We start from the raw sequence: 14,830 nt of genomic DNA on the forward strand, positions 1-14,830 counted from the left end.
TACATTGTTACCATTTTCATCTGGCCTTTGAACCTAAAATTCATAGGATAATCACTGTCAGGCAGAACATGCATAAATATGTAGTAAGTTTCAAGATAATTTGAGCCACTTCCGAGATATGGAAGAAAAAGTTAGTTGAGCACTTTCCCTTGATCTTTGACCTTTTGACCTTTGAGGCAAAAAAAAAGAAGAAAAAAGAAAGTTTCCAGAGAATCTCTATTAGGTTATACATGCATACACCAAATGTAAAAAAAAATAATCCTGCTGGCATTGCATAAATATGATGGAAATACTAAAATTTTGAAGTGTTGTCCTTGACCTTTGCCCCTGACCTTTGACCCCATGAACCCTAAATTCTCTAGATAATCACTGCCAGTCAGTACATGTATATACACTGTGTATACAATGTTCCATGAAGATACCTTCAACAATTTCCAAGGTACGGAGAAAAAAGTGAATTTTACTATTTTTACTTGACCCTTTGAACAGTACAGCTGTTGTCCGTCTGGAATGGACAGGTGCATTAAGCTCAAGTCCACAAGGGATGAACCATGCTTCTCTACTCCTTTTGAGAAAGGTGAGATTATTGACAAGTCTGGCCTTCATCTTGGCTCACTGTAGTCTTCTTGTATCCTGGAACATTTGCTCCCTGTAGAGTCAGGTGATAAATTCTTTGAAGGTTTCAATGGTGGTAGAAAGTTTAGTAGTGGAAGACTTAAAGGTACACAATGCATTCTTCCTTGGGTATGTGTATATGTGTGTAAACCAGATTTTACTCATTCTCTTGAAAATGTTAAGAACATGCTTTAATACCACAACGTCAAAGTGGGTAGGCCTTTTTAGGGCCACACACATACCCAAGAAAGAATATGTGGTGTACTGTCAAGCCTGGTACTCCTAAGCATTCTAAATCCATGGAAACCTTTAAAGATGGTGTATCTGGCATATAGCAAAACAAAGTCTTTGTTCGGTGGTACCCTTAAAGTATTAGACTGTTTGGAGTTCACAGCACAACTGTAAGGCAATGCTTCATTAATTTGCCATTTTACATCCTAGCAGAGGACATAATTAAGTCCCTAATAGATTTTTCCTAACCTGACATTATCTGGGCTGACAAGTACTAGTTGTGTATTTCAATTTTTTTTTCTGATGCTTACCTTGACTAGGGAGTGTTCAATCCTTCCTTCAACACTCAGACTTCTCCATGTCTCATCCTCTGCAGCTTTCTTGGCTCCCTTACCAAGACCCTATCACATAAAGAAGACAAATGCAAGAATTAGAGAGGGGAACCACAGATGAAATGTAAATCTACAGATGGAAGAGCAAAGTTAGGCAAGAAGGAAGGTTGAACAAGAGAAATTCAAAATGATTTAGGACAAGACGCAAAGAAAATACAAGAGACCCGCGGGCCTCACGCTCACCTGAGTATCACAAATTCACCTGCCATGCAGTTACATAATTACATAACTACCATAGCATATCGCTTACAATTTGAAAAAAGATTTGAAAAGATTCCTTAATTTGGGGGTTTTGCCTGTTTCCCCCCACTTCAGGCATTGTGCTTATGTCCCCCCCCCCCCCCCCCCCCCCAGGTGAGGAATCATGCCCATTCATACATCACCCAAGCGATAATACCTGAAAAGTTTTGATAAAACATTGACTATGCATTCTCAAGAAGAAGATAAGATGCACAGTTAAGGCCAATTTGGAGGGGAGGGGGGAGGGACTCCGAGGGGGTACCCCTGGCTCTGCCATGAACAAACTTGAAACTACAGTCATCAATACACTAACTCATGGCATTAACTTAGCTCTATTCTTTAATTTTGGGAGTTTGGGTCCCCTTAGGGCCCCCCAGGTGGGCATGGTGCCCATTTGTACATATCGAGATCCTATCCCCCGAGGAATGCTACCTGCCAAGTTTGGTGAAAGTCTGTCATGGGGTTTTCAAGAAGAAGATGAAAATGTAAACAGATTACGCATGATGAACGATGGACAAAGAGCAATCACAATAGCTCAGGTGAGCTAATAAATCTATTCTGAATTTAAGAGGATTTGGAAGCAAGGTATAGCATTAAAGTAGTGAAAAAATATGGGAGTGAGCTGTAGGAAAAGAGAATGTGATGAAAACAGGAAAAGATTATGTTGATGTAAGCTAACAAAACTACTAATTTCTAGACATATATCACACAAACGTTCATAGGAAATGAGTTCTTTCTGATTATACATTGTACATACAGCTCTGAGATTGTAGCTAAAAAAACACTGCCATTATCCATGGAAAGCTAATATAGCACACGTACAAAACAAAAAACATACTATGGGGCCTGCATCAAGCCACCTATCCACAATTGTGTACTGGTCCCCTAAAACACACACACACACACACACACACACACACACAAATGAAATACAACAATTTGACTATGGAGTACAGTCTACTGGGATTCGCCTGTTTCATACTCAATCACTACATCTGCTATATCAGATATTTGACACAGCTCATTAATCTTTGACCATTGGCAGGGGATTGACCTTTCACCTCTTCACACAAGGGAAACATTTCTAAATCCCTTTCTATCCATCACACACTAGGGCCTCTAACTAGTAGAATTCATTGCCAGAAAATATATTAGCTAAATCTTGGTGACCTCCCACTTTGACATCTGACCTTTCACTTGTAATTTCGGGCAATTAATTGTTATTTATCTTTATCTTTCTTACCAAATGATATTATAAATGTACATGTTTTGTATACTCCCTGCTGATGTCATAATTGAACTAGAAATGTCGCTATGGCGACTGGTATGCCTCCGCCATAATGCATGTTTCTCCTAATAGGTCTATAGATAGTACATGTGGACAATGTGTGATTACATTTTCACAAAAATTGGCAAAATATTAAAATGACAAGTTTGTCACAAATGTGTTGAATGTTCATCTTCCTTGACCTAGGTTTAATTGGATGAATAGGAGAGCATGTATTTGGGGATTTAAAGACTTTAACTTGACTTCAACCCATTCATATGTTTATGCATTGAGTAATTTCCAAGGTATGGAGAAAAAGTGCAATTTCTGTATTGAAAAGTTCATTGTTACCATTTTCATCTAGCCTTTGACCCTAAAATTCATGGGATAATCACTGTCAGGCACAACATGCATAAATATGTAGTAAGTTTCAAGATAACTTGAGCCACTTCTGAGATATGGAGGAAAAATTAGTTCAGCACTTTCCCTTGAGCTTTGACCTTTTGACCTATAAGGCAAACAAAAAACAAGAAGAATAAAGAAAGCTTCCAGAGAATCTCTATTAGGTTATACATGCATACACCAAGTGCAAAAAAAAAAAATAATAATAATAATCCTGCTGGCATTGCATAAATAAGTAAAACAGTAAAATTTTGAAATGTTGCCCTTGACCTTTGACCCCTGAACTTTGACCCATGAACCCTATATTCTCTAGATAATCACTGCCAGTCAGTACATGTATATATACTATCTTCCATGAAGATACCTTGAACAATTTCCAAGATACGGAGAAAAAAGTGAAGTTTCGATATTTTTACTTGACCTTTTGACCTCTGACCTTTGACCTCATGACCCCAAACTTTCACCAGAGAATATTAATTGAGTAATACATGTATACACAAAGTTTCAAGAAAATATCTTCAGGCATTGCATAGATATGGTGGAAATAGTGAAATTTTATGTTTTTGACCTTTGACCTTGAGCATGTGCACCCAAAAGTTGATAGGCACAACTTCACCCCCTAATACACATACATGCCAAGTTTCATTAGGATACCTCAAAAGGTTTTTTAGTTACGCTGTCCACAAAATTCATTACGGAAGGACGGATGGACGGAAGGACGGACGGAGGGACGGAGGGACGGACGGACACCCCGAAAACATAATACCTCCGGCACCACTTCGTGGCGGAGGCATAAAAATGACATTTTAAGCCACAGTACAGTGACCTTTACTCTGGCATATTCATTCCAATAATTGTCAACTATTTTTCACCTATCCATCAACTAGCCAAATGTATGATTGTTCTTTTTTTCCTCTGCAAAAGTGCACTTAAATTTGGTCTAAAAATTTGACCTTACATCACTATCATTCACAAAAGCCATTGCCCGTTTATTACCTGCCCCTCCTAACAAATCATTTGAAATTACTAGATGAAGTTAAAGCTTAAAATGGTATTTTAGCCAACGGTCAATGATTTTAACCTTGAGGGATACTATTTCCCACAGAGTCTAATCAGCAAACTTACATCTCATGTTGCATACCTTCACCAAGTATCAAGAAAATCTATCAAGCAGATTTTCCTAATCATGATGATGAAGGATGGACAGATATCCCAAAATAACAATGCCTCTAGCACCCTTAACTTAGCATAACAAGGAATAACAGCATTGAAATCAAGTCAGAATATCGCTTCCAATTTCTTGTGTCTTTGAAGGTCTACCGTGAATAGCAAAAAGTGTTTGTTAAAGATATGCAGACTGTGCTGCATGTAAGTGTTACATGCTATAATATCAAAATGGCCTTTTAGTTGCTCTGCATTTATATGTATACCATGTGCATGAAATATGAGGCCCCAAGCTGGTCTCTTGACAGTCATCAAGCTAGATACAAACCAGCCTTAAAAAGGCCCTCAAATATTGTCAGGTTCACATCACCTTGGCGTAAAACTTTTCTCAATTTGACCAGCTTTTGTGTACGAAACTTCTCATTTCATCCAAATTCTTTGTGCCAGAATTATCAAATACGCTCACCTCTGCATACTCTAGCAGTTTTTCTGTAGCTGCCGGATCCTTGTCCCACAGGAGGTCTTCACAGAGATGCAGGAGTCTGGGCTCAATGTCGATATAGAGGGGGAGGTTGCCAGCATTGACTATTCCCATGTCCATTCCAGCCTGATGATTGATGTGGAAAATGCATCAGTACATTATGAAATAACTGAAGACACAGGTACATAATTGCAAATACACACGTTCATATTTACACGCAAAAGAACTAGAAATGATAGTGACTGGTATGCCTATGGCATTATGAATGGTTCTCCCAATAGGTTTAGTGTATGACTTGACAATGTGGGATGACAGTTTCACATACATGTAATAGGCAAAGGTTTATATGACATGTTTGTCAAAAATGTGTTGAGTGTTTACTTCCTTGAACTAGATTTCATTTGGATGGATGGCTAAACTAGGAGAGCAGGCATTCGGGGATTTGAACATTTTCACTTCACCTTTGAAATCGCCCACTGACCCCATGGTCCACAACTCTTCAAATGATCACTAACTGGTTAACATCCATATTCATGGCAATACTTTGAGCTAAATCAAAATACGGGAAAAATTCTGACATTTGAAAATTTTCCCTTGACCTTTGACCCCATGGTCAAAATCTGTCCCTATGAAATCATCACAGACTTAGTTTTATTACGTTTATGCATTGAGTAAACATTGACAGGCAGAACATGCTTATATGTATACTAAGTTTCATGAAGCTTCCTTGAGCCATTTCCAAGATATGGAGGGAAAAAAAAGTGACATTTTAGCATTTTCATTAAACCTTTGACCCCTTGGCCCAAAAATTTCCCTGAGGAATCTTTATTTGGTAATACATGTATACACTAAGTTTCAAGAAAATATCTTCGCATGAGTATTGCAAAGATATGGGGGAAATAGTGACATTTCACACAATAATATCCATCCAAATTATTTCTTGCCCTCTGATTGGTCAAGGGCATTGAAAGTGACAAAAAAAAAATTCAACCAGGAAAATCCTAGTTCAACTTTTTCCCTAGGGAGACTGTAAAAAAATTATATCATACTGCCATGCCAATATTTGCTTAGCGCATGCGCACCACTCTTTGTCACAAGCGCATATTTTCATGCATGAGACATGTCATTGCACAGTTTTCCATCAAATACATGCTGTCTACGCTCATGAGAAGGTTTTGCACAGTCAATGGATACTCTTTTACACGTAATTTTGTGCGTGGAAAAAGAAATAACTTTAGATCGTCCAACCACCCACTCTACTTTGCTGTTACTCTTAAAATTCATTGGGAGGGATAAAAAACAAAAAATATACCAGGGCCATTGCTAGAGGTTCTGGTTAAACTACTGTATACAGTACGCCATATATTTCGCGAGTCTAAATTTTCACGAATCAGGAATTCTGGACGATTTCGCGAGTGGTTAAATTCGCGATCATGGAGTCCTGTACTGAACGGAGAAGTGTACTCTGGTACGTCACATTCAAATCGGGATCAGAGTCAATATTTTCGCGTGTCTTTCATTTCGCGAATAGCACCTCACTCGCGAAATTCGCGAAAATAAAAACCTCGCGAAATATTCGGCGTATACAGTATGTGCCTTTGGTGACTTCAATAGCACTATTGAAGTCACCTCATGCACATAGCTTCAACCAGAACCTCTCAGGCCTTCTATACTATGTCCACTCCTACACACACACATAGGCTAAATTTCATTAGGATACCTCGAACAGTTTTTAAGTCCACTGTCCACGAAATTGATTGCAAACAGACAAAAGGATGGATGAAAGGACGGACAACCTGAAAGCATAATGCCTCAGGTGACACTTTGTGGTGGAGGCATAAACAATATGCACGTTTTGGACTGCCTTATTGTCAGCTGGCTATCGTTCATCAACATTCCAAATGAACAGTTAGTTTAGAGCACTCTATAGTATAAATTTATGCCAAAACATATAGTTCTCAAAAGGGCCAAGAATTCATCTTCCACTATTTTGAATTTGCTTGCAATACATTGAAAGGGTCTATATCAAACTAGAAATGTTGCTACGGCAACTGGTATGCCTCCGCCAGAATGCATGGTTCTCCTAAAAGTCTATAGCACAATATCTTGACAATGTGTGATGACAGTTTCACATATTTGGCAAAATATTAAAATGACAGGCTTGTCACAAGTGTGCTGAATGTTCACTTTCCTTGAACTTACGAATTACTAAATTGTCAGAGTGCAGGTATTTGGGGATTTGAGGATTTTTACTTGACTTCTGACCCTTTTATAAGTCTATGCACTGATCTATGAGTAATCTACAAGGTATGGAGAAAAAGTGTAATTTCAGTATGGTAAAATATTTGCATTTAAACCTGACCTTTGACCCATGACCTCAAAGTTCCAAGGAGAATACTGTTAGGTAGAACATTTATACATGTGTAAATATGTAATGGGTTTCATGATGTTACCTTGAGTTATTTTCAAGATATGGAGGAAGAAGGGAAATTTAGCACTTTCACTTGACCTTTGACCTTTTGGCAAAAAACTTCCCACAGAATATCTATTGGGTAATACATGTATATGGGTCAGAATTTTGAATGATGTACAATTGAGCCAAAACAACGTAAAATTTAAAAAGTAGGAAATTCTCCAAATCATTTATCTTACCTGAAAGAGTATATCTCAAACTTAAATATGAACCCAATTATACCAGAATTTTCCCAGAGGAACAAGTTTTTATTCATCGCGGAAGTTTACCATGTCCAGAGCAGCGAACGTCCGTGAGGAATAGTACTGCACATACATTTGAATACCATTTAACATAGTTTGCAACGATCTGATTCAGTTCAAAATCGTAACGAAATATCTTAAGGGACATGTGTATGTGTTGGCAGAATATTAAGCTTGTATACTCTTAACCTGTATGTAATTGTAGACAACTGATGATTTAACCAAATTCGTCATTTCTGTTGAAATATTGCTCTTCCGCTAAACACTTTCTCCACTTTACGCCCATTTTACAGAAACTCAATATTTTGACCTCTTATTTCACTATCCCATACTGAAAAATCAGGTTCGTTTATCCAAATGTGGAGAAACAAATTAACAACCAAATCCTCCATATTTCAAAACCTCATGATAATCGTTTTCACCTAAATGAATATCAAGCCCATTCCACTTTTAGAAGAATGGACCTAAAAATAATGTACCTTATTAATTTTCGGATTAACGAACTTTCAGAATAAGATAATAATATTTTTGATTAGAAACCTCCTGAATTAACTACGAACAATTTTTTTTTTCATTTTCGGAATAACAAACCTTTGGACATTCGGAGTAACGAATCTTTGGAAGAGCGAACGTATCAAAGTGCAACGTTAAACCTATTCTAAATCATTACTTTTTTTTTAACATGTGTTTTCAAAGTAAGCACAAAAGCACAAACAACTTGACGATCTCTCTATCTCTTAAATGTAAAATGAAAAAAAAAAACATCTGGGACAGAATTACAAATTAACATTGCTTCTCATTGATGAGTATAAAAAAACACCGTGTCATGATAAGCAGAAAATTTGCGCGTTTTCATCAGACAATGATTGTATACTGCATTACTTTTGTTCGCTTGTGACGACATTTCGATGAATAAAAAAATAAAGAAATTAAAAAAAAAAACCTTCTCCACAGGAATATTGTATAACGGGAGTGCACTGGCAATTCTTTTCTCTGTGTGTTGGAGCTCGATCCCTTCTCTCTTTCTTTTCATTTTCATTCAACTGCTTCCACGACCTTTTGAAACTTTTCCGTTTCTTCTTCAACACATTCCCATTACAGACTTCTTCCGTCATTTCATCCTTTTTGTTTCAATACATCCTGAATGTGACTGTGTAGCACTTTTTCGGATTTGTTTTGTTTTAGTTTTTTTTTTCTGTTTGGTCGCAGCATGTTCAGGCTACTTAGGGAATGAGAGAAAAATCGTCGTGAAGAGAAAAATAAGAATGTATTAAGGCATTAAATATCATGACAATTACAGCGAACGTCCGTGATGGAGATCAAAACTGAATGTTGTCTGTTTGAGATGGCAGCTACCATACTCAAAAGATAAACACTTGGAGCATCTGTCACTAAAAAGTGGCACTGTTCCTCTTTCTCCTACTATGTAATCCATGGACTTATTCTACCAACGAACATCCGTGACCAAAACGTTTTCCTTTTGTTATTACAGGTAAATTGAGTGCTGAATGTTATTCACTTTTGGGTATTAGCGACTCAGTGATTTGGTAATATTTTCAAGTAACATTAACTTAATGTAGAGTAATATATTTGTAATTATCAGAAATTTCCTTTCTCGGACCGAACGTCCGTGAGCAAAACTTTGAGAACCTGCAACAATGCAAATTGTCTCCAAAACCTCATTAGAAAGAAATTTAAATGCACAGAAATTACAGATTATGCAAAATTCCATTTTCCTATAACTTGGTTTTCAGTGTTAAGCTGTTTTTGTTTAATTAGAGGGAAAACAAGGGTAAAATTGTGACTAAATTTTCAACTGTTCGTTCATCGTGATCACATACCGCCTTAAAAATTCTGAAACTACTGCTCTAAACTCATCGTTTACTTTGTAAAACTTTGTTTGTCGCTATTGGAGCCAAAATTTTTAAAGAATACAGGACACTTTCGGGACAAGTTATCCCTATCGGTCGGATTGCATATGTCATGGACGTTCGCTGGAATTGTCACAGACGTTCGTTCTACTACTAGGGTCATGTTCCAGGACGGGTAACTAATCGGCAGAGAGTACCTAGCCTTCCTAACTCTTTCAAAAATTTGAAAAGGTATTGTCAATGCAAATAATAAGAAATTAGACATCCATACAACATATATATTGCTCAGAGGGGGATAAGGAGGTGAATTTTCAGAGAAAACATTAATTATTTGCTTGGTTTTCGGTGAATTGCATGGTCCAAAAACTGCGGATGAGCCTCAGTCCGCTCCGAACATGACATGCAGCTCCTTGGCTAAAGAGCCAAAGGTAAAATGTACCTTTGCCGTCAAAGCAAGATGGTGTCCCACTTGATAACGGATGTTCTTTTTTTCTCGGAGGTTCGTCTAAAAATGTAATTTCGGTTCCCATTTTACAAGGGATGGACAGAAACTCAAAACAAACATATTATCGTGTGGCTAGATCTTAGTTGATTTGGACTCAGAACAATATCGCCAATAACCGTTTAATGGGCTACGATCTTTATTAGTAAATAGCGGAAGCACGTCCGTGACGTAAACTGAGTATAATTTTGCATAAAAGAATGTTACATCCCATGTACAGCCAGCAGACGTACAATTTTTGCAGGATATGTTCATTAGGTGGAACACCAAATTTTCGTATACATTACAGTTGGGACAACAAAGTAGAATTTGCAGCAGCGATAGAAATAAAAGCATCACGGACGTTCATCTGTTTAGGGCTTTGATATTTCAATTGTTCTCTGTAATTTTATACGTGCTCATAAAGTTCTTATAATGTTGTGGTACATACCCATAATATGTCAGATCCAGAACATGGCCAGATATTAGATGACACGTACCATAAAAAAGGCACATCATTAGTTTGAAAAACAAAAATTGTGAAAATAGCATTTTTACAGTATTTTTACGCTTTAAGTCCTTGTCAAATGAAAAATATCAGTCAAAAGTCAACCAAATCATACATTTCCTGAAAGGAAATTTACCAGGCTTTGAGATGACATGAAGGAATCTAGTTTCTTAGATCATCCTGGTGTGTTCTAAGGGAAAGAATGTCATAAGGTGCGAAAATTGGCAATTGTACATTGTTCAAAATTCTCACCTATATATCAAGTTTTAAGAAAAATCCTGCAGACATTGCATAAATATCAAGGAAGTAGTGACATTTTGAGGAGTTGACCTTGACCTTTGACACCCTGACCTTTGACCCATGACCCCCAATTCCCTGGATAATCACTGCCAGTCAGCACATGCATATATACTAAGCTCCACGAAGATAACCTGAACCATTAGCGAGATATGGAGAAAAACATACAATTGATGACATTTTGACTTGACCTTTGATCCTTGACCTTTGACCTAATGACCCGAAACTCTCTCTGGAGAATCTTTATCTGGTAGTACATATATACACTAAATTTCAAGAAAATACCTTAGGGCATTGCATGGATATGGGGGAAATAGTGAAATTTTGAGCATTTGACTTTGACCTTGAGCATGTGCACCTAAAAGTTGATAGGCACAACTTTGCCCACTCACACATATACATGCCAAGTTTCACTAGGATACCTCAAACGGTTTTTTAGTTACGCTGTCCACAAAATTGATTACGGATGAAAGGACGGACAGACGGACAACCCGAAAACATAATGCCTCCATCACCACTACGTGGCGGAGGCATAAAAATTTATCTGGCTGACGTGATTGCTAAGATGATGAGCTGTCAAACTTGAGAGTATTTTGAGATCTGAAGTATATGTCTCGTGCAAGCTAATGCACAATTTTTTCTATTCCGACTTAAGTTTAGAACCCTTGTGGAGCCGGGAAATGTGCAAACACCGGGAAATGTGCAAATGCCGGGAAATGTGCAAACGTCTCGCCAGGAAATGTGCAAATCTCTAAATTTTATCAACGGGAAATGTGCAAACGTGACGCCGGGAAATGTGCAAATGTTCAATTTTGCCGGGATATGTGCAAACCGTTCATTTCACCTATATTATGCATAGATGAAAGAGAAACTCTCAATCAAACCTGCGAATGGATCATTACTACTACCTCTACCACATGTCTTAACCACCACCTGTCTGATTTTCTACATTTTCAGCAGCTTCTTTAAAAATCTACGACGGATTTTCATCAAACTTGGCAGATAGCATGTCTATGGTAGTATGATTTTCATTGATAAAATGACCCCACCCCCTCGTCTCAGCCCCTTTCGAGGGGCTGAGATGGGGGGGGGGCGGTGATAGAATTTTTTTTTTAAAAGAAGATTGAGAAAATTTGGAAAATCTCCCTCCTCACCCTCACCCGACCCAACCCCGATCAGGGCACCCAGCCTGCACCCGCCATAATCAGACATGAGATTTCAATCATTAATGTCTTCACAGCACTAACTTTAATAGTTCTATCTTTTTCGGTTCTACAGGAGATAAAAAAAAGTCCAGAGTTTGGGGACTCTGAGGCTTCAACTCCCCCACCCCCTCTTTGGCGGGGGAGGGGGATCATTTTTACAAATCAAAATCAAGTTAGGTGAAAATCCTTTAAGATTTTTTCAAGAACAAACAGAAAATATGGAAAATCCCCCCCTCCCCCTCACACCCCCCTATCAGGGCACCCCTAGCTGGATCCGTCATCATCAAACCTTAATAACTACAGTATAGTGTCTGCATAGCATTAACGTAGTTCTATCTTTGTTGGTTCGACAGAAGATTAAAAATTCCAGAAATTAGGAATCTTAAGCTTCAGCCCCCCCCCCCCTGAAAGGGGGCTAGGTAGGGGAGTTGAAGCCCCCCCCCCCCCCATGGCCTCGTGCCCTGCATCCCTGGATGTGTCATTAATCTTGAACCACTGTCATCAGTGTCTTCATAGCACTACCAAGCTCTATCTTGTTTGGTTATAGAATATACAACGTGTAAGAAGAATTTTGATAAAACCATAGTTCTGGGACTCTGAGGTTCCCCCCTTTTTTTTTTGGGGGGGGGGGGGGGGTATGACTTATCTCAACAAATTGAGATCCCATTGCCATAATGGTGCTTTCTGCCAATTTTGTTGAAAATCTGTCAAGGATCTTAGTAAGAAAATATAAAAGGTGGAGGTTCATGCGCAGTTTTGACATAGAGTTAATCTATCATTATTGTATTGCTAAAGTAAATGGTTTGCACATTTCCCGGCAAAATTGAACTTTTGCACATTTCCCGTCGATGAAATTGGCACATTTCCCAGCGAAACATTTGCACATTTCCTGGCGTTTGCACATTTCCCGGCTCCACAACCCTATTTCAGTAGTGGGTAAGTAGTGATCCACAAGCGGTGTTGAATGAGTATGAGTGTATGAGTGGGCGAAGTTGTGCCTATCAACTTTTGGGTGCGCATGCCCAAGGTCAAAGGTCAAAAGGTGAAGGTCAAATGCTCAAAATTTCACCATTTCCCCATATCTACGTAATGCCTGAAGGTATTTTCTTGAAACTTAGTGTATACATGTACTACCCAATAAAGATTCTCTTGAGAGAGTTTCAGGCTATGAGTTCAAAGGTCAAAGGTCAAGTGAATATGTTAAAATTCACTTTTTTTTTCTCCATATCTCGGAGATGGTTCAAGGTATCTTCATGGAACTTGGTACATATGCATGTACTGACTGGCAGTGATCATCTTGGGAATTTTGGGGTCACGGGGTCAAAGGTCAAGGGTCAACTCCTCAAAATGTCACTTTTTCCCTCATATCCATGCAATGCTTGCATGATTTTCCTTGAAACTGAGTGTATACACATATTACCCCATAGATATTTGCTTGGAAAGGTTTTTGCCAAAAGGTCACAGGTCAAATGAACATGCTAAATTTTAGTTCTTACTCCATATCTCGAAAGTGGCTCAAGGTATCATTATGAAGCTCTGTTCATATTTACGCATATACTACCTGACAGTGGTTCTCTTGGGAATTTCATTATCACAGGGTCATTTTCCCAATCATATGAAACTGTCGTCACGCATTGTCAAGACATACAGTCCTATAGACCTATTGGGAGAAACATGCATCATGGCGGAGGCATACCAGTTGCCATAGCGACATTTCTAGTTGTTTTTGTATCGGGAAATACTGTATTAAAAGTTTGGGGTGCGCCTTATATACGGGTATAAGAGAGTCACAGCAAATTAAAGTTCTGACGTACATGCAAACATACTACCCAATATCATTAGGTCAAACTGGGGCTATATGAGGTCGCACAGCTTGACACATCAACGTCCGCGGTATTCAAATAATCATTTGTAAGGCTTTGGAGTACCATGAGGTGGATTTTGATGTAAGGAGAGTGCAGCTGCGTGGAAAGAGGAACTTTGAACTGGAAACTGTTTATATTAGCACTTACCGATGTAAGCCTCTTTATTTTCTGTGGGTCCATAAACATAATCTGTAACATGTATTCCAGTTTCCCTTACCCTGTACCATAATCAGTCAGTCTGCCACAATAATCCATACATGCTAGCGATGCATGTTGCTGACGTGTGAAATGCATGCACTGTGCTTTTAGCTCGGTTGTGGTGAACCAAGTTCAAGTTCGATATCATTAATGTCTTCTGTGAGCAGAAAACAAATGACAGTTGATCACAAAACTAAAATAGTATCAGAGCAACTTCACAGTTCAGAGATAAAGTCCTTTTGAATTTTGAGAAGTACACTGTAACAAGCAATTGTGCTTAGCATGAGACCATAAGAAGCTTCGGCTTTGAGATTGACACGATTGTGCTGTCAGAAAGCTCTCACCAACTCAAAAATGTGGCTCCAGCATACATGTAATACTAATTGCCACTGTTCAAATTCGCAGAGTACCATCCATGCAATTTACAGGCATGCATACGCTAAATCTAGTATCATTATTTTTCTTTTTACTCATTTTGAACATTTTGCTTCACCTAACAAAAGACACCTGACTGCTAGCAAGTGGTTTGTTCTTTGTTGCAGTGTTATTTATCCCCCATCATTCATGGGATTAGGGCCAGGGAGAGTGCAATCAAAATAAGGAAGTCTGCTGAGGCAAGTTGTCTCTTACATCAGCAAATAATCACCATCACTGAACACTTTTTTTTTTGTTGACAAGTCCCAGAGTTGGGGAGGCCTCATAAATGGGTGCACCGTATACACGGAACTTTATGGTATACAGTGCATGCAGATTGAAACCGCAGCATGTAGTCTGCCAAGGTGCCAAAGTACCTGCTTAGATGCCTAAGCCCCACTATGAATAAACTGTCTAGGACAGGGTCAAGAGCACTTTAGCAGGGCTGGAACCCTGAACCATGATACACCATACCTTTGTACCT

General features: G+C 38.5%; 1 protein-coding gene across 1 annotated transcript in view; it reads right to left on the minus strand.

Moving 5' to 3' along the window:
• The window catches only part of LOC139732500 (methionine synthase-like), a 201,894-nt gene that overhangs the window by 86,965 nt on the left and 100,099 nt on the right, over positions 1–14,830 (minus strand). The window contains exons 11-12 of the mRNA XM_071643361.1: positions 4,778–4,918; positions 1,158–1,247 (exon numbers count right to left, since the gene is read on the minus strand). Coding sequence (XP_071499462.1) covers positions 1,158–1,247; positions 4,778–4,918 — 231 coding nt within the window. The remainder of the gene's footprint in view (positions 1–1,157; positions 1,248–4,777; positions 4,919–14,830) is intronic.

Source organism: Diadema antillarum, unplaced genomic scaffold, assembly GCF_040938485.1.
Source record: "Diadema antillarum isolate AM-2024a unplaced genomic scaffold, OU_Dant_1.0 seq00000428_RagTag, whole genome shotgun sequence".
Lineage (NCBI taxonomy): Eukaryota > Metazoa > Echinodermata > Echinoidea > Diadematoida > Diadematidae > Diadema > Diadema antillarum.